This window comes from Vigna angularis, chromosome 1 (assembly GCF_016808095.1).
Source record: "Vigna angularis cultivar LongXiaoDou No.4 chromosome 1, ASM1680809v1, whole genome shotgun sequence".
In the NCBI taxonomy this organism is placed as follows: Eukaryota; Viridiplantae; Streptophyta; class Magnoliopsida; order Fabales; family Fabaceae; genus Vigna; species Vigna angularis.
Window position 1 is genome coordinate 26,661,170 of NC_068970.1, and position 19,239 is coordinate 26,680,408.

General features: G+C 32.9%; 1 protein-coding gene across 1 annotated transcript; it reads right to left on the bottom strand.

Annotated features, from left to right (window-relative positions):
- Positions 1-28: 28 nt before the first annotated feature.
- LOC108343086 (probable phosphoinositide phosphatase SAC9) lies at positions 29-11,766 on the bottom strand. Its single transcript, XM_017581144.2, has 13 exons — positions 11,586-11,766; positions 10,908-11,503; positions 9,895-10,027; positions 8,298-9,517; positions 7,870-7,977; positions 7,591-7,761; positions 6,990-7,232; positions 5,771-6,196; positions 3,895-4,716; positions 2,977-3,174; positions 2,429-2,887; positions 2,106-2,333; positions 29-637 (listed from the first exon to the last, which is right to left on the bottom strand). Exons 1-13 carry the CDS (start codon positions 11,596-11,598, stop codon positions 356-358), a joined length of 4,899 nt encoding a protein of 1,632 aa, XP_017436633.1. The 5' UTR covers positions 11,599-11,766; the 3' UTR covers positions 29-355.
- Positions 11,767-19,239: the final 7,473 nt, after the last annotated feature.

The following is a 19,239-nucleotide window of genomic DNA, read 5'->3' on the forward strand; positions in this document are numbered from 1 at the left end:
TGATCAGCTTGCCAGTTTAAACGTAAAATATTGCAAACAGTGCTCCAGTGCACATGTACAGAATTTAGAAAATCTGAGAGAAACAATTACATTTAAAATATAAGTCAAAAATGAAATTCACCCTTTTTGGTAAACTAAATAACTACTAAAATCGAACCTCCAAACCCTAACCTCATCCAAAACTCCCAAATCCCACCTTTTCCAAGCACCCACAAGTGGCCAGAAATTATACAAATAATGTTCCTATAGAATAATCCTATAATACTATTACATCAATGGATGAAACTTTACATCTACATAATACAACATAATGTTTACACAGTCAATCAATATAATAACCAGTACTGACGTGTAATTAAACTGCTCCCAGGCTAGCCCATTTGCCAAGGTCATATGGATCAGCATAGTAATACAGCTTAATTCTATTAGACAAAGATAGCCCTACTGCCAGTGGAGAAATTCTAGTGCCAGAATCATCTTGTTCTGAGGGGTCATCAGTAAAAGCTGCAATATCTCCAAGTAGTTTGAAGGAAATTCTGCGAGTTTGTATCTGGCCAGAGAAATCAAAGTACATTGGTGTTCCCGCTCGTGCCTCTGGTAATCGGTACTCACCAATGGTGACCACGGTATGGGGTTCCTGAAATCAATCAAAATAGTCCGGTTGTTTCACCCATAAAAGATGAATAAAAAGGAATATTTCAAAAGTGGGGTGAGGAGGTGTAAAATGTAATAAAAGAAAATGTCTTTATCCGACACCTCATGTTCATGGAATAGTTAGTTCATAAAAAGTCTTTAGAGAGCCAGAGGTCTCTAAATCAATCGGGCTCGCCCCTTTCTAATTAAACAAAAAATAGAATTTTAGCATAGACTAGGTGGTCTATGGACCCCTGATTCTATGCCTCTAGCCAATGTAACATAAAAATCATTTATATTTCTTCACCTAAGAGCTTAAGATTTTCGAATTGCTATTTCATGATAAAAAAAGACTTAGACTTCAAAATATCATTAAAACTAAGACTTTCTACATTTTACCCTTATTATGTGATCAATTGGTCTAAGAGTTGTTGTACCGATTGTATGAAGTCCAATTCGAATAAGCTTATTATTTTGGAGTACACATACATCCTAGGAAGGTTGGTTCCTATGTTCCTGACTTTTGGCTTCCTCTTCCTTCACATTGGATTAAATGTAACATACTTATGCTGATGGGACAGCTAAAGGTTCTCTTAGTGTATTTGGTTGTGGGATTATTTTTAGAGATCATCATGCTTCCATTGGGGATTATTTCTCTTCATAGCTTAGTGTTCATAATGCTTTATATGCTGAGATCATAGGTGTCATTGGATTAATTTTTGGATTGAGTCTAACTCTCAACTTATTATTCAAACTCGGTCAAATACTAGTATTACTCCTTAGAATCTTCATTAATAGATGGTTGAATTGTTGTGTGAATAGTAATACTACGTGCATTCATTGTTTGCATATTTTTAGAAAAGGTAATCAATGCATGGATAAAGTCATTATGGCACTAGATCTCAAGGTTATACTTGGTGGGATAATGTTCCTAGTTTTAGTTGTCCTGAGTTTTCATGAGATTTTTTATTTACCCTTTCAAAAAGGTTTAGGGATTAATGGGTCAGGTTTGGTTCCCCCACTGCATTTATATTTTGTTCTTTCTTTTTATAATATTTTGAGGTGCTGCAAATGATTGATATTGTTCGTGGTGCCAACATAGTTGGGGTGGCAAACAACATAGAGATGCCTTAGCACTCTCATTTCTATTAAAGAAAATTGCTCTTATGGAAAATTTTCTATGAAACAAACGGACGATCCATTTTTCTACTACTTCAAAATAGTACAACTTGTGCTTCTTCGTGGACATAATAAAAACATTTTGTGAATTAAACCCTGATGCCGTTTCTTATTATTTTAAAATTCATTCTGCACATTATTGTGTAGGTGCCAAACAACCATGGCCCGACCAAAAAATTAGGTACACAGAATCAGAGCTCTAATATACATAGCAATTCATGGAAGGAGAATCTCCATGGATATATACCTAGGCAAGAGAAACGTGACAAAAGCAGAAATGTTTCAGTAACTACCTGGAGAACGGATACTTGAATGTGCAATACGGCTGGAGTGATGTATCTGTCATCCACAAGGGAAGGAAAACGTTTGCTATGTACATCTGAAAAAGGTGAATGGGTAACCCGAGGCTTGATTGCACTAAAGGCATCTAGACGAAATCCAGCAAGCAAGGGAGAAACAGGAGACAGATACTGCTCCAGGACAAGATCATTGTCCATCAATCTTTCGGCCTCAATTGGAACCTAATAAAAGAAGTTAATAGATATTTTTGAGACAGATAACTTCAAAAGCAAAATGATTATCACAAAAGGATTAAGCAAAATAGCGTAGATTTTACCTTGAATCTGTTTAGCTGTGGTGCTCTTTCCAACCACCCAGTCAGGGCCAACTGGTCAGAGCTTTGTTGTGGTTTAAGATCAACTTCCTTCCTAGCGGAGCTTCCAACCACTAAAATCCTCTTGGCATGAAGACAGGGTTCACTCTCAATAGATCCGCCAAATGAGGCACGTCGAGTTTCTTGTGCAAAAGGGTTCTCATCAACAGACAACAGATTGAAGTCATTTCCAATATTCATAGAACTTGAACCAACTCGCTGAAGGCGTAAACTTATCCAAATTATGCGGCAGCGAACAGAATTCTTGAAGGGAAACTTCACATGTCTAGGCACTTTATGCTCTGTTCCTGACTTTTCAGGTCCATATAATTCTGAGGAAGAATTAATCATAGATTGCAGATCCCACTTTCCCATTAAAGATCTTTCTTCCTTGTGTATTTTGTTACTTGCCCAAATTTGCACCTGCGCCAACATATTCCTAGAGTTTAACTTTAAACTGAAGGAACAATAAAAGGAAATAAAGCACAGAGGAATGACATACGAATACTTACAATAGGAGCATCAGCCGCAGAGTAGCCACATGGGCTGACAATCAATATAACCCCACTAACATCAGAAATATTGCCCAGGACAATTCCAAATTCAACGGCAGAGGTACGAGATGGAGCTTTCCAATATGATAACCCCAAACCAGAATTTAAAGGCGCAAGCAATGACAAAAATGGAGCAGAATCTGCAGCTGCTTCAACCTGCAATTTCATGGATAATGGTTATCGCATATAGATTTGTTGCAAAAGCAGGATTACACTTGCATTTGAAAGACCAGAATCATATTGGCTCCCCAATAAGAGAAAAATCTATTATTTTCCCTGCATGGTGGCAACACAAAATTTAACCCCATAATGCTTCACTTAATATGCAATTAGTTGATTAAACCACTGAAAATGATTTAATATTTGTTAAAAAGCAGCCAATGTAATTAACGGTATATGGTATTTGCTAGTTTTCTAAATCTTTTCTAGACAACAAGATTCTTTTTACTATATTTTTTGGATATACCACTTGAAAATCATTAATTCAGCTCCAGGATCTAGCAAAATGAGGCATCGTAATCATACACAAGAATTCAGCTACAAAAACTCATATACACAATTCTGGCAATTGCATGGTTAAATTTTGAGATTATTTGAACAAAAACTTATATCTCAAGTTCTTCCATCAATTGTATCAAATGATTTCCTTCCTTTCACAACAACATATTCATTGATGAACAATCAAATATAAAAATCATTTAGATAATTGGTATTAATCTCATCCATGCATGATTTAACTCTTGATGAAAATTTTATATCATTGATTAAACACATCTTTGGTAGATGCAGCTGTATGTCGCTCAATAATTCACATGGAAAAGTAAAACAACATGAAGCAGTGCCAAAAATAAAAAAATATTAAGTTAAAAAATATACCGGGTGTAGAAAGCTGCCAAAAGGAAATTCAGCAAGGGATTCATATCCATTCAGTAATGAACATACTGCTTTTCCATTAGGCTTGTTATCATAGGCATGATTCTTTTCTAGAAGGTAATCCCAAGATAAACCAATAATTTGCTTCAAGGCATTGCATGCAGCCTTTTCCACACGTTCTGTTCTTCGTAAGCTAATCAGAACCCTCACATGGTCCAAAATCAATGCCTGAAGCACAATATCCTGGCAACATCGTTTGCAAATTATACCATCCCGAGCTAGTAAACGATTTACAGGTAAATCAACTAGGCAACTTTGGCTTGAAGCACCATTGTAATTCATGACCTCTCCTCTAGTGTTATATCCTACAAGCAAAAGTGCCCCCCTCCCTGCACAGCAAACTCTACATACCTTCCTTTCACATTGGGAACACAAGAATAAAGCTTCTGAAGCACCACTAGATGACATTGTGCTAGATGAATGACCTGCCTTTTTAATTTCGGCACGCACTTCACACTTGCCACCAGAACAGGTTTCCTCAAGACTGATAATGTTCCAGAAATCTATTGGATTATCATCAAGAGTCCCAAGACCAATAGCAGAAACAATTTTATCTTCAAGAGAAGTTTCACCAAGCAGAGCAAGATTGTTTGCAACTTTAGATAATTTTGCCATATAAGCTTCATCAAGAAGTGCATTGGGATTAATGGTTGCAGGATCCATTCCAACGGATAGCAAGGCTCTATCCCTTTCAGCAGCAGAAAGATTCAACTTAAGACGTTCAATTTCAAGTTTCATGGCTTCAATGAAGTTGATTTTTCTTTGCTACAAAACATTGCCAAAATACTTCAAGAATTAGATTCAAACGAAGATACCAAAAGAACAATTACTTCTTCCGTTTAAGATATATACATAATATAACTTTACATTCAGTGCCCCCCTAAGCCACCCCAACGGTGGTGAATGAAATTATTGAATCCATTTTAAGTGACTGATTAATCAATCACTATTAACAGTTTTCCAACATCTCTTGGTTTGGCTTGGCTCATTAGGAATTTCACATTTTTTGCTAAAGAAATTGTATTATGGAGAAATAGAGAAAGTATGACTCTGACTCATAATAGAAATATCCTCAAACAGATGAAATGAAATGCTGCCTAGACTCTCTCCCTACCCTATGAAAAATGAAACTCCCTTGAAATAGCTGAGTACTGGAGAGAAAAGCCATAAGCATAACCTATATCTCAGTGTATTCAATTTTTCTCTTTATAAAGTAACTACTTAAGAGAGAAAGACAAGGAGGGTTTCAGGCATTTTAGTCCCAAAGATTTTAAAAACCTTCCGTAATTCCCAAATTTGCAAAAATTGATTCTCTTTTGGGGCAATACAATCAAGAAAAATAAAGTGAAAAAGGACTATGTCAAGGGACTAAATGTAAAGAAAAAAAAGAAAAAATAAACAATCTATGCAACCTTGAGGACTAATTTAAGGGACTTACTCAAATAAAACCTTGACTCACTATTCAATTCAACCAAATACACAATTTACTTTTCCACAATATCTAAATTAACCAATATAAGCTGCTACAAATTCTAAAGTACAGAATTCTCCAAAACTTTAATCCAAATAAAAGTGAGTGTACTATGATGCAAATACAAGAGTAAAAATTGGTAAATAAGATAACAATATCCCTTAGTGGAAACTGCAAGGAATCTGATAACAAATAACAATCATGAATGAAACTTAAATCCAAATATTATGTCATGAATCATCTTTGACAACAACAATAGTGTATGGAACATTCATCATGATGATAGAAAACAATGTTATCGGAAAATTTATGATGATTCATAGAAACATCAAGAAATTTATAACATACCAGACCTGGCCCCGCAAGAGTTTTAAGGCACTTCAAATATTGTTCAGCACTACTATCTGAATGTCGGGCATCTTCTCCTGAGATTTTACCGTCACTTTTGACACCATGATTTTCAACACTTAAGTCCAAGAAATCAAGTGGGTCACTTTCCTGGTAGACAACATTGGCAGTAACTGGTTGTGCAAGTGGGTGTGGAAGTGGGTCATCCCCAGACAGGAGGTCAAGCAAAAGGTCAGCAGAACTGCCTCCTTGCTCGGTCGATGATACTTTTTCAATGGATGATGGGTTAAATGGACTTGTATCAGAATCAGATAAAAAGGGATTTATCTCTTCTTGAAACTTCTTGACATGCTCAACTAATCTTGTACCAGGGCCTTCATTGGTAAATACATCACTCCAAGGAAGAGAAACTCCAAGGATTTCAATCTATTGACAAACCACATCATATAGCAGCAATTAAAGATTTATGTAACCCAAATTTATATGCCTACCTTGAAAATAGAAGTAGACCAATAAAGAATTAACTCGGCAATTGAATTAATAGGCATGGGGAGAGCACATATGCAAGTAAAGCATTCAACCACTGATCTAGTAATAAGTAAAGGAACAATAAAAATCATGTTGCATTGCTTTTTGAGCACGTGTCTAGATGTACATTTTCAAATTTAATTTCAAGACCTTGACATTTTAAAAAATATTTCTGTTTCATCAAAATGAAAATTGGTTTAGAGAAAACAGGAAATAATGAAAATATGCCAGAATCAAATCCATTTAGAAAAGGAATAAGTTTTCATCATTATTGACATGTAATCTAAATTAATACTGACAAACAACAATTAACTTAGCTAGGACACACTAGAATTAAAAGCACAGGATACTTTAGCACTCCCTATTTAAAAACGGGGCTGGCAGAAAGATTCAATAAACTTTAATGGACTTTCACTCAATACAGAGATCCCTCAAAATGGATCTACATCAAATTTACTAATGTTATACAGAGAATAGGAGAAGAATGGGATTTTGAAAGTAAAATTGTTACATAAAGAATTTAAACCTATATTAATTGATTATCAACTCACCTATTCAGTTAAATTATGCATCGTATTACCAATATATAGGTTTTCAATCACAAGAAAAAGTAGTGCAGTCATGCAACCCACATAGAATATTAAATAAAAATGCCAAAGACTATTATAGTTTGTCAAGCCACGACTCATACCTCACCAAGTGTTAATGGTTTTCTTCCAGAAACAGTTGGATAAAAGGTTAGCGCAACTACACGAGTAAGGAAATCCCACTCTCCCTCAAGTTCCTCAAAATCATACAGTAAGGAGAATGGTAATGCATCTTGGGAATGAAGACGAGAATTTGCTCCAGTTATAGCCACATCTTCTGCACCAATTGCCCCAGGTAAGGGTATCACAAGGTTGGTCCCACTTGCACATTGTGGTACAGAAGCACCCTGCCAAATAGATGTCAGACAGGTTTATAAAACTCCATAAAAGAAAGTAAGAAGTTGCTTGCCCCTATAGCTAGACAAACCATTGCTTACTAAAATTCAAATTATTTTATTTTATACCTGAGCAGATATAGATATTGCATTATGTAAACCATAAAGAATATACAGTCAAGATGATCATTAAAAATTGAAGATGCCTTTCAAGCTATTCCTTTTAGAAAGTTTTACATTGCACACAACAACACAAATAAGTGCAAGACTTCTTCTTATTCAAATAGCATGATTAAGACCAACTATTTTGTAGTATTATGCACACATGAACATTATGAGTTGTTAGACACAATGAGGACCAAATACAGACCTCCAAGACCAGTTTAAGCCCATCTAAATGGCGCCCTGTCCTTACATCAACTGTTGATGGATAAGTTGAATCATCTGCACCATGGGATATTGTGAGAAGGAGCTGACAAACATGGCAAGGTTCACCAAGATAAATAATGATTTCAACTACATCTGCAGGCTGTGGACAAATCTGTGAAAGGAAAAGGTATACATATTTTGGTAAGATGAGATACATAAAAATTTCAGGTATATATAATTGAAAAAATTCATACATGAAAAGTAGACAACATTAGCATACCCAGACAAGTCCTTTTCTTTTGAAACTCAGAAGATTAGCTTCACCACCAGAAATAGGAAACAAGTTTGCAATTGGTTTGAGAACAAAACCAGAAGGTCGAGATGGTACCTAAATGATCAAATAATTAAGTTATCGATAATTGCTTGCCTGTTCCCACTGAAAACCACAGGTTTAAAAGTTTGAACATTAAAAAATTATACCATATTAACTGGCATTACAAGTCAACAGTTAAAAGTGGAATTCCTCAACCAGAAGCAGACATGAATACAGAAAATTTAGCGACAGAGAGATGCAAAAAGTGAAAGGAGATGTGATTCAGTGACTAACATGAAATTAATTATGAAACTGCAATTGCTAGGAACTTGATGCATGAAAAAGAAACAGAAAGGCATCACTCAGTTAACTTTGACAGTTGGCAAGTCACATACATGTAGAGGTTTAAGGGAAATTGATGGAAGATGCTTGAAAAGCCTCATTCCAAGAAACATTTCTAATTGCTTTTGACGAGAGCTATCCACAACTGCATTCTTATATCTTCTTTGCAGAGTGATTTTCACATTCTGTGCAGCTGAAAACTGTTTAAACTTTCCTGCTTCTTCACTGAATATGCTAAGTATTTGGCTATGCATTGCTTTGGAACCAGTGTAAAGAGTAGCATGAATATCCCCAGCAAGTAAGAAAAGGTCAGAAAGTTGAGATACAGGAGATAAAATTGTTGATCTCTTGAACTCCTCAAATGTCATATCAAATCTCTTCCATGGTTTATCAGGACATGGATGCATCCATGTGGTTGTTCTGGTATTATGATCAATATAATATGTTTTTCCTGTCACAGCATCAGATCGCTTCTCCCACCCAGGTGGCAGTGGAGCAGTATATCCACCATAATTATTTCTCATTGACTGATAACCAAAAGCCAAATCACTATCAAGTGATATCCCTAACCGTCTACATTGCTCAGTGAATACTTGGAGGCAGCCAAAAAAACTAGCAGCATTGGTCCTATCCAAAGAATCGGCACAGTTAAAACGTATGATCCCATTTTGATGTGTTCTTAAGCAGAATGCACCTTCAAAATCATCATTGTAGATAACTTCGCCTCTGCAATCATTTATTCGTTGTCGGGAAGGCAAATAATCCCCTTCAGATATACCTATGGATATAGTAGGTGCTTTGAGAAGTATCCATAACCCTTCAATTGTCATTTGTTCACCTTTTAATTTTGTACTAGCATGCCAGTCATAATTTATCAAATGGACCCGAGTGTATGGAAGCTTCCCAGATGATCTAATAAAGTTAATAGACTCCTCAAAATGTTGAACCAAAAGGGACTCTGACTTCCCTTCACCATTTCGAAGCAAGTTTATCAGTACAATGGGAACCAAAGCTTTCCTGTTCGGTTTCTCACCAGCACGTATATCTAGATTCCGAGCATCGTATCTCTTACCCAGTCTTCCATAATACTCTACACTTCCTTTATAAGGATCACAATCTGAAACATAAATTTCAGCTTCTGCAGCTGTAATTTTCAGTTCTGCACCCCACCAAATAGGAATAGTGCCTCTTCGCCACACATATGTGTTGAAAGGTTCACTTTGACCAGATCGTTTGGGAACCCATACTAGTTGTTCACACTCCACTTCATTTCCTGCAAAATGGAACCTAATAAAAATTTGGCAAGTGGTAATACTAAGGCACACAAAATGATGATTATCAAGGGTAAAACAGAAAAGATGATGAATAAATGATGGGAACAGTACACACACCTTACACTACAAAAAGAACGAGGGTGAAATAAGTGATTGTGAAACTTTCCCTATTTGGGAAATTTAACAAAGATATTATCGCATGTTACTGAAACCATAATTTACAAGATGATGTATCAAAATCATAATCAAACAGGTTTAAGTTAAAATGACTTATTATTTCCTTAAAGTCAGCCAGAAAGCTATTCTTATGGGTCAATAAATCAACTAATTATAATGGAAAAATGCTAGTTAAACAGGCAATGATATCTACATTCACCTGTACTGAAACATGAATTTAACCCCCTTGCCAAGTATCGAGTACCCGGGTGAAGCCTACTTCGACGAGCTATGAGAACCGCAATACCTTCGAGTTGACCTGAGCTTCCAAAACTTCTACATTCTGCAAACCCCTACACATCAAGACCAAGTGAGACAAAAGAATGCACATGTGAATTTCACATCTTAATCGCTCTATACAGGTACTATCTTTGGTACAGCATTGCTATAAAAGATAATCACTAATTGAGACAGAGCTTGCACAAGCATGGAAGTAGAAAAGAAAACTAATAATAGCCAACAAGAACAAACTAACAGCCAAAGGCACATCCATAGTTCATGATTATCATTCTCACAATACAAGGATGTGAATTAAAAAATTTAAACAAGTATACCACAATTATGCGTTCATAAAGAGACTATTTGTAAAATCTCGTCTACCCATGTTGCCAAACGCAACAAATGCGATCTTTCAGAAAGCAAACCACAAATTCAGTCATTATCATCCTTAGTTGTTAATGCAAAAAAATTCATTAACCTCCTAACAAACTCATCTGTATTGGCATCCAATTTGCACAAACAAAATCTTTCAGCTAGCAAGATAACACAGGTAACCAGGGTTCAAAAAACAGTCTGCAACTACAATTTTGATCACAACATTGAGATTTGTGGGGTCTATTAACTGAAACACAACGACAATCGCAGATTTGTTTGCAATTTCGTACAATATCTACGAACGCAACAATCACCAACCGTGACTACAATTCAAAACATTGAGTAACTTTAATTGTATTGAACTCCCGAATTCAGATTATCCTACTTTCACGAAATTACCAAGATTCAACAAGCAACTGATATCTCAAGAGCAAGTTACACTAGATTCACTCAATTGCACATTTGAAGTATCCAACTTTCACGTACTTTCTTGCAATTCCCAGGGTTCAACAGCAATAGATATTCCAAAATTAAGTTATACTACATTCGCTCAAACGTAAACAGAAGAGATCACAGAACCTGCAGTAGCGTGACGCAATGCCGTGGCAAGCCAATATCAACAAACGGCGTAGAAAACCACGCGTTCCAAACAAACTCCTCATCAGGTTGACTCATCGGGAAGCGACTTGGGAAAGGGCGCGTAACATCCCTCGTCTCACAGAAGTAATGCTTCCCGTCAATATCAAGCTCCGTCAACTCTTGCACGTTCTTGGCCTCTCCCTTCCCCAACGACACCGCATTGTGCAGCGGAATCCTGATCCAGAGGCTCTCCGCCACCGTGTACACGCAACCGCCACCCGGCATATTGGGAACGCTGGCGGTCAACCTCGTCGCGACGAGGAGCATCGCCACGTTCCCGAACGCGGCGTATCCTAATATCGCCCTTGCGGGAGTCCTGCTCTTGCAAGCAAATCGCGATCCATTGGTGACGAAATCCAAGGCCTCACCCTGCGACTTGAACAGATCGAACCCTGGCCTGGCAAAGTAGAGAAGCGCCCCGGTGGTTGGATCGACGTAGATTGCCTGAGTGTCCGTTCTGGTGCTGAGGCTCACAATGATGTAGACTTCGTCGGAGTCCAGCGTCACCACGATAACCGACGTGTCCCTCAAAGCACCTGAAAATTAACGAACGCGAATTCGTTGGGAAATGAAAATTGATCGAACGGTAATGTAACGGGTGGATCCAGTTTAGCTTACCCGGTGATTCCATCTGTTAGGAATTGAATCGAAGGCGCGCCACCGCTCATATACGGAATCGCTTCGACGGAATCAAGTTCACGACCACCGAAATGAGTATTGCCTCGCTTCGGGCGAGCTAATTTATTTTACGATTAATGGATTGGAAACAAAAGAAATTGTTTGTTTTTTTCATGTATCTCAGTAGAATGTTTATTTAGTGAAATCATTTTCCTTTTCTAGAATTTAATTCAGTGTGTAACAGCCTAAATTGTGTATCTTGTTGTTCAGATTTAATTTGTTATTCTATTTTTTAAAAAGTAGTTATTTCTTTATTCTTTTGTATTTTGTTTGATTATTTTTATGCGAGTTCGAAGTTATCATGCTTGGTAATTTTAACACCATCACAGTTAAAAGTGTCAAAAAATAATCTCATGTAAAAGAATTTAGCACGCATAGTTAAGTAATTAATATTGCAATAATTTAAAATTGAGGTCTATTTTTGTGAACTTCTAAATTTTTGTTTTACTTTTTCTTATATAATAATTATGTGAAAGTCAAAGTTGATCAAGTGTTACTTTGTATCAACTCATTTCAATCAAAAACCTTGTACATTTTGTAATAAATGTATCATTAAACAAAATAATTAAGTTTAAGATAATAAAGTTATCCTCAAAACTAATTTTTCTATTTTGAAAAGTGAAACACTAAATTTATGGTAAGTAAGAAATTGATGGTAATTCAAAAATCTTTCAACAAAACAAAATTATTAATTTAGTAAATATTGTGATTTGGTTTTATGTTTTTTTTCTTTTTTCTATTTTTTTTTATTTTTTTTTTCGGCGTTATGGTCATGATCATTGTTGTGTATGTTTAGTTTTAGATCAACCCATGATTTTCTATATGACGGGTTTACAAGTATCATGAAAGAAGAATTTGAGATGTTAATGAAAAAATATTGACATTCTTTCTAAGATTTCAAATTAAACAGATGGAAAGTGGTACTTTCATCTCACAAACTAAGTATTGTAGAAAGATACTTAAAAAATTTGGAATGAATACAGTAAAGGAGGAAAGCAAAGGAGGAAAACCGCCTATGGCTACCTCTTGTTACTTGGGCAAAGATGAATCAAGTCATGAAGTTAATCAAACCATGTTTAAAGGTATGATTGGTTCTCTTCTATATCTTAATGCTAGTAGGCCTGATATAATGCAGTATGTGTCTCCTTTAGATATTAAACATGTCCTAAGGATTCATATCTTGTAGCAATTAAGTGCATTTTAAAATATCTTAAGGGAACTACTTCTTTTAGTCTATGGTATCCTTATGATGTGTCTCCATACCTAGTAGGATATTCCGATGTTGATTATGGGGGTTGTAAGATAGATAGAAAACATACTAGTGCACTTTTCATTTTCTTAGATGTTCTTTAGTCTCATGGCACTCTAAGAAGCAAGCTTGTGTGGCTCTATCCATTATTGAGGTTGAATACATTACTATTGACAATTGTTGTGCCCAAATCCTTTGGAGGAAATAGAAACTTGAAGACCATGATATCTTTCTTAATCACATTCCACTGAAATGTCACAACACAAGTGCTATTAACCTGACCAAAAACACCATAATGCATTCTAGAACAAAAAATATTAAGATTAGACATCACTTCCTTAGGGATCATATCCAAAAAGGTGATTATGTCATAGAGTATATAGACATTATGCATCAATTAGCTGAATTTTCACAAAAGCTTTATCTAAGGAAATACTTTATGAACTTAGGAGGGACTTAGGAGTTTTAGATATATCTTAGTCGCCCAAAAATTTCCCAAACTTGTTTTCTAAAATTAACGCGCAATAATCAATTATCCAAGTTTGATAATCAATTACCTTAAGTTGTTTTTAAGTTGATAATCAATTATCTTAAGTTGATAATCGATTACCTTAAGCTTCTTTAAAAACCACTTTTTCATTCACAAATAATCGATTATCACGACTAATAATTGATTGTCTAAAGTAGTCATGCAACACATGTCCTTATACTAGCGGCAATAATCGATTATCCAAGATGGATAATCGATTATCCTTCAATTTTGAAGCAAACTTATGATATGATAATCGATCATTATAAATAATAATCGATTGTTACGCATTACTGTATAACGTCCACTTCAAAACTAGCCATTACAATAGCTAGAAACGATTACTTTCCCCTTAAAGAAGACATTAGGCTCATGGTAGGTATATATATATATAATCGATTATTTAACACTATAATCTATATGAGCTATCTTGATCCCCTACATTCCTTTCTCTTGTTCTTAAAACTTCGCATTTCTACGCTTCCCCTAAATGGTTGAACCATCTAGACGCAAGATACCTACTAGGTGAAGAAGTCGTATACATCCTCCTGCAATGGCTCTAAGACCCGCAATCCTTGAAGGACAGGTCTTTGATTTAGAGAAACACGAAGAATTCATTAATTTCTAGAAAGAGCGCAAGCTAGTGGCTCCAAAATTCATCAATATCAATTGGTTTACCAATAATGGCTTCATATTCCCCAAAATTCTAGACAATATAGGCATGCAACCCGTTATGGAGCACAAGGATGCCTTTTACCCATATTTAGTTTGGGTATTCTATTATACTTCAAATTCAGAGATGAAGTTGCTTACGCAAAGGTGAAAGGAGTAGATATCATTCTTGACAATGATATCTGGACCAATGTTCCTCTCCTTCCTGTACGAGATGACACGATCAAGGTACATCTTAGAGTTGAAGGATTCAACCGCATCCATGCTTATCGATCATTTGTAACCTTCTACCCATATTTAGTTCGGGTATTCTATTATGACTTCAAATTTAGAGATGAATTTGCTTATACAAAGGTAAAAGGAGTAGATATCATTCTTGACAATGATATCTGGACCATTGTTCCTCACCTTCCTGTACGAGACAACACGTACATCTTAGAGTTGAAGGATTCAACCGCATTCTTGTTTATCGATCCTTCGTAAAGAACCAGCAACAACGCATCGAGTGAAAACAACTATTGGTTAGTGGACTCAAGATGGATGAACGCCTCATCCATTATCTCATTGTTTGGATTCTTGCTCCTTGTGCCACTAACCATACTCAATGCTCTGACAAGATTTTCTCTTTATATATTGGCTGCTAAACAACATCATTATTGTTTGGCCCAACCTCATACTTGACAATATGCTTAAATGTTGTTTGTATTTCTCGAATCTATTTTGAACGGGATGACTAAAAGATTTATATAGATTTGTCTATTTATATAGATTTGTCTATCACAGTCTCAATAATATATTTACCTTATTATCTTTGTTGAGGCTTTATGGTACTATATTCTTTCAATTGTTAACTCTTAATAATACATTATTTCATCTTATAATTTTATCCTTTACTAAATACAAAGTGATTTATTTATTTAACAAAAAATAATTTGTCTTTATTTCAAAATGATTGAATAACTTTTCAAAAATAATAGTTACATATTTTATTAATTATATAATGTTTAAATTGTATTATTTTTCTATTTTTAATTAAATATTAGTAAAAAAATAATATTGTGTATATTTTTTAATATAATAAATAATTGAATAATTTTATTTATTTTAAAATAAGTAAATAAATTTTTAAATAATGATCACATAATTTTTTAATACTATTTTTATATATTTATATATGTATTTTTTAAATTGTATTTTTTTTAATATTTTAATTGATTATCCATAAAATGTATAAAATCATAAAATTATATATACTCTAATATATTAAAAAATGTAAGTACATATATGAGAAATGTTTTCGCTAGTGTTAATATACAAATTCGATCAATTCTTTTAAAACACATTAACAATAATATATATATAAACCCTAAACCCTAAAGTAAGAATTAATTTTATATTTAGAAATATAAAATTGGAGATAAAGTTTAATAAAATATATTAAAAATAAGGGTAAAATTTTATTAATATTTTCGTAAGCTTTCAAGTTTAGTTTACTAATATTTTAGTGAGATTCTATTTTTAAGTTACTAAATATGTTATTTTATATATTTAATTAAAATTAATAATTTATTATATTTAATATTTAATTCAGTATATTAGATATTTAAATAGAAACTGTGGTTATTTAAGTAGCTAAAAAGTAAAGATGTTCATTATAAAATTCAATATAACAAACTTTAACATATATAGTTTTAAAAAAATTATTTAAAAAATATATAATATATTGAAAATAAAACTAAATTTTACTTTAAGAATATATTTAAAATTAAAGGTAAAGTTTCTTAAATAGTATAAGTTTATATAAAGTATAAAAAAAATAAAAAGAGAAAAATCAAAGAAGAAGAGACTGTGAAATTGAGTAAAAAGAGATAGAGAATTAAGTAAATTAGAGAAGACTTTTAACATGTAAAGTAATTTAGTATTTTTTTATTATTTATTATATAATTTTATATGTTCTGATTATGACTTTTATTCATTTTTAGCATGTTTAATTTTATAAGATTTCATATATTGAAAATATAACATTTTTATCTGATACAGCATTGAGATAAATAATAATTGAATACAAATTATTGATAGGTCATAATTTTTATATGAAAAAAGTTTTTAGCTTTATTGAATTTGTGTTTAATGATTTTGAGGAAGGAAAGATATTTCGTTATTATCTATACAAAAACTGTAAGAATAAATTAAGTCCAAAATAGTCTTATATGAGCACTTGATCACCATTATAATAACAAGAGATTATGTTATATGGGATCTTCGTGGAGAAGTAGGAAAGGGATTCATAATATATTACATGATCTAGGAAGTGTAATTAATGCTAGAAACATCAAAGAAAACAAGGAAACAAGTTATATATATAGAAGCCAAATTTTATAAACTACTAGAGGATTTTTAGCAAGAATTATATCTTGGTTGCAAAAAACTAAGTTACCATTTATTGTTCAATTATTAAATATCGAATATTTATTTGGATACAAAAGTAATTGATGTACTTATTAACAAGAACATTCCCAATAAGGAATAAAGTTTTGGGACTTATTATGAGCCTCTAAAATTTATTTGTGAATTTGGGCATGGTTAAAAAACAAAAATAGATGCTTGTGAATGATTATATTTTTTTTTTCGACAGTAAACTTCATTAATGTAGAGATAAGGTACTCTATAATGTTATACGTTATTCCTCCAAGGTTAACAAAATTATATGTATAATTTAATATTGTTATAGAAATGATGTGGCACAAGAATAGGCATTTGAAGATGGGAAAATGAGTATCCAACTGATTCTACTGCTTGTAAGATTTTTGACTCACGATATCAATCTTTTGTGGCAAATTCATGCAATGTAAGACTTAGCCTAACAAAGTGAGAGAGTTCAATCCATTTGCCTAACAAAGTGAGAGAGTTCAATTCATTTGAAAATATGAGCAACGTATAGATAGTGTGGCTAGTTACTTTAATTTCCTACAACATTGACATTGGATGTGAATGAAACATCCTTATTTCATTATGCAAACACATATTCCAAGTTCTAATATTTCTGAAAATGACATTGATATCTATTTATAACTATTGATTAATAATATAGAAACGCATAATACGTCAATGAAAAAATATTTAGGAGTATATATACATCAATGAAAAAAATATTTTGATTACATACATATAAAACTTTGTGAACTATTAGTGATTTTTGCATATGAAAATCTATCATGATGGAAAGAAAATTTTGTTTATCCTTATTATAATGATAATACATAATCCTTAAATTTACTAAATGAAAAAAAAATTGTTATATAGCAAGTCGTCCATTTTTTCCACTTAACAATCCTTGAAACAAATAATGTAAAAGTTTTTTATGGTAATAGAGAAAATCAACTCACAATATGATATAATTCAACGATATCAACAATTTCACCCATAAAATTATTAATCTAAAGTATTGTTGTTTTATAGCATTTGTTTATATAATATTAAATTCAAATATTAAAATGAAAATTATATATTTTTATTTAAATAATTATTTTATTTTAAAGTTAAGCTCATGTGGACTACAAATGGTTTTTGATATAAAAGTTATTTAATAAATGAATCACAAAATAGTGAAGTTTTAGTTAGAGGTGGTGAGTTTTAATGAGGTTAAACTAAATCTATAAATTGATTTTCAAAACTTTTTGAATAGATTTATCCTTTCTTCAAGTTCTTTGAAAGATTTTTTTATTAAAAAACTGAATGCAATTGATATAGAGACCTAAGATTGATAAAAACTAATAAAAGGAGAAGAAATATTACAAAAAGACATTTATATTAGTTTAGATCGCCTCTGATTTAATCTCAACTATTCACCCTAAATAACTGAAATTCACTATTGTTATATGTTAATACAAGCATTCACCACAACTCAACTATTCAACCTAACTGGAATTCATTATTGTTATGTTTATACAAGCATTTACCACAAGCAAAATATACACAAGACAACAAACAACAGAAAATCAACTCTTGAATATGTATTATGTAGGGTCTAATACATCTAGGCCAAGATGAGTCTGATACATCTTGTCTAGGATTACTTGGTAAGTTTAGGATATAAGACTGGATACATCTTGGTCATATATTGACTATCCTGATCAAGCCTAGTATGCAAGGTAGAAATCTAATACAGGAGACCAAATATATGAGACGAGAGCATCTCAAAAAGGGACTTGCTAGCTTCAACAAGGTAGTAATTTGTCTCTTTAACGTTATGATAGTTACAACAAAGTATTCATTACTATTTATAAAGGATTTTAAATGTCCCTAGAGGTAATTAATGAGGGCCAAATATATAAAGGTGACTCAGTTTCAAGTAAAGGGTATCTTAATCTTGTTATCATCACTAAAGTTATCATATATTCCTTATCATTGACTTAAGTGTCAGAGTAACTTAAGTGTCAGAGTACTTCTAGGTACCCGCTCCCCCGTGGTTCATTATATTAGACTTGGTGATGACATCCCAATCTTGGAAAAAGAGTACATCTCCACAAGCAGTCGAAGAATAATATCATACCTTGTAGGACAAATTAGTTCCATACAAGAACATAATACAACCAAGAAGATATGTTCTATCCTTGAATAACACCAAGAGTAAACTTCACTAAATCAACTTTTTGAACACTTGAGAGGATATACATTGGAAACATTATAAGAACTCAGAAAAAGAAATATGTTGAAATTAATCACAATATCAACATCATAACAAAACCTTTGACAATTTTTTACAATCTTGAAAACACTCTTTTAACCATGGAAAATAACTTTGAAAGATTTCAAATGAATGTTGTGAAATTATTTTTCAAAAGTATATTAGATGTACCAAAGAGTGAATAAAAAAATTATTTATAAATTTTTAAAAATTCTAATTAAAAAATAATTCAAATCCATTTAATTGATTATCTTAAGTTGTTAATTAATTATTCTCAATAAAATTTGAAAAATAGTTAAAATGTTTTCTATTTTAGTCCATTGTTACATGATTTAATTGATTATTTTAGTTTTTAATCTATTTTAGAAAACAAATTTAATTGATTATTTTATAAGACTAACATTATCCTACCATCTATGTTAATGAATTAAAAAGAAAATAATTGTTAATCAAGAAT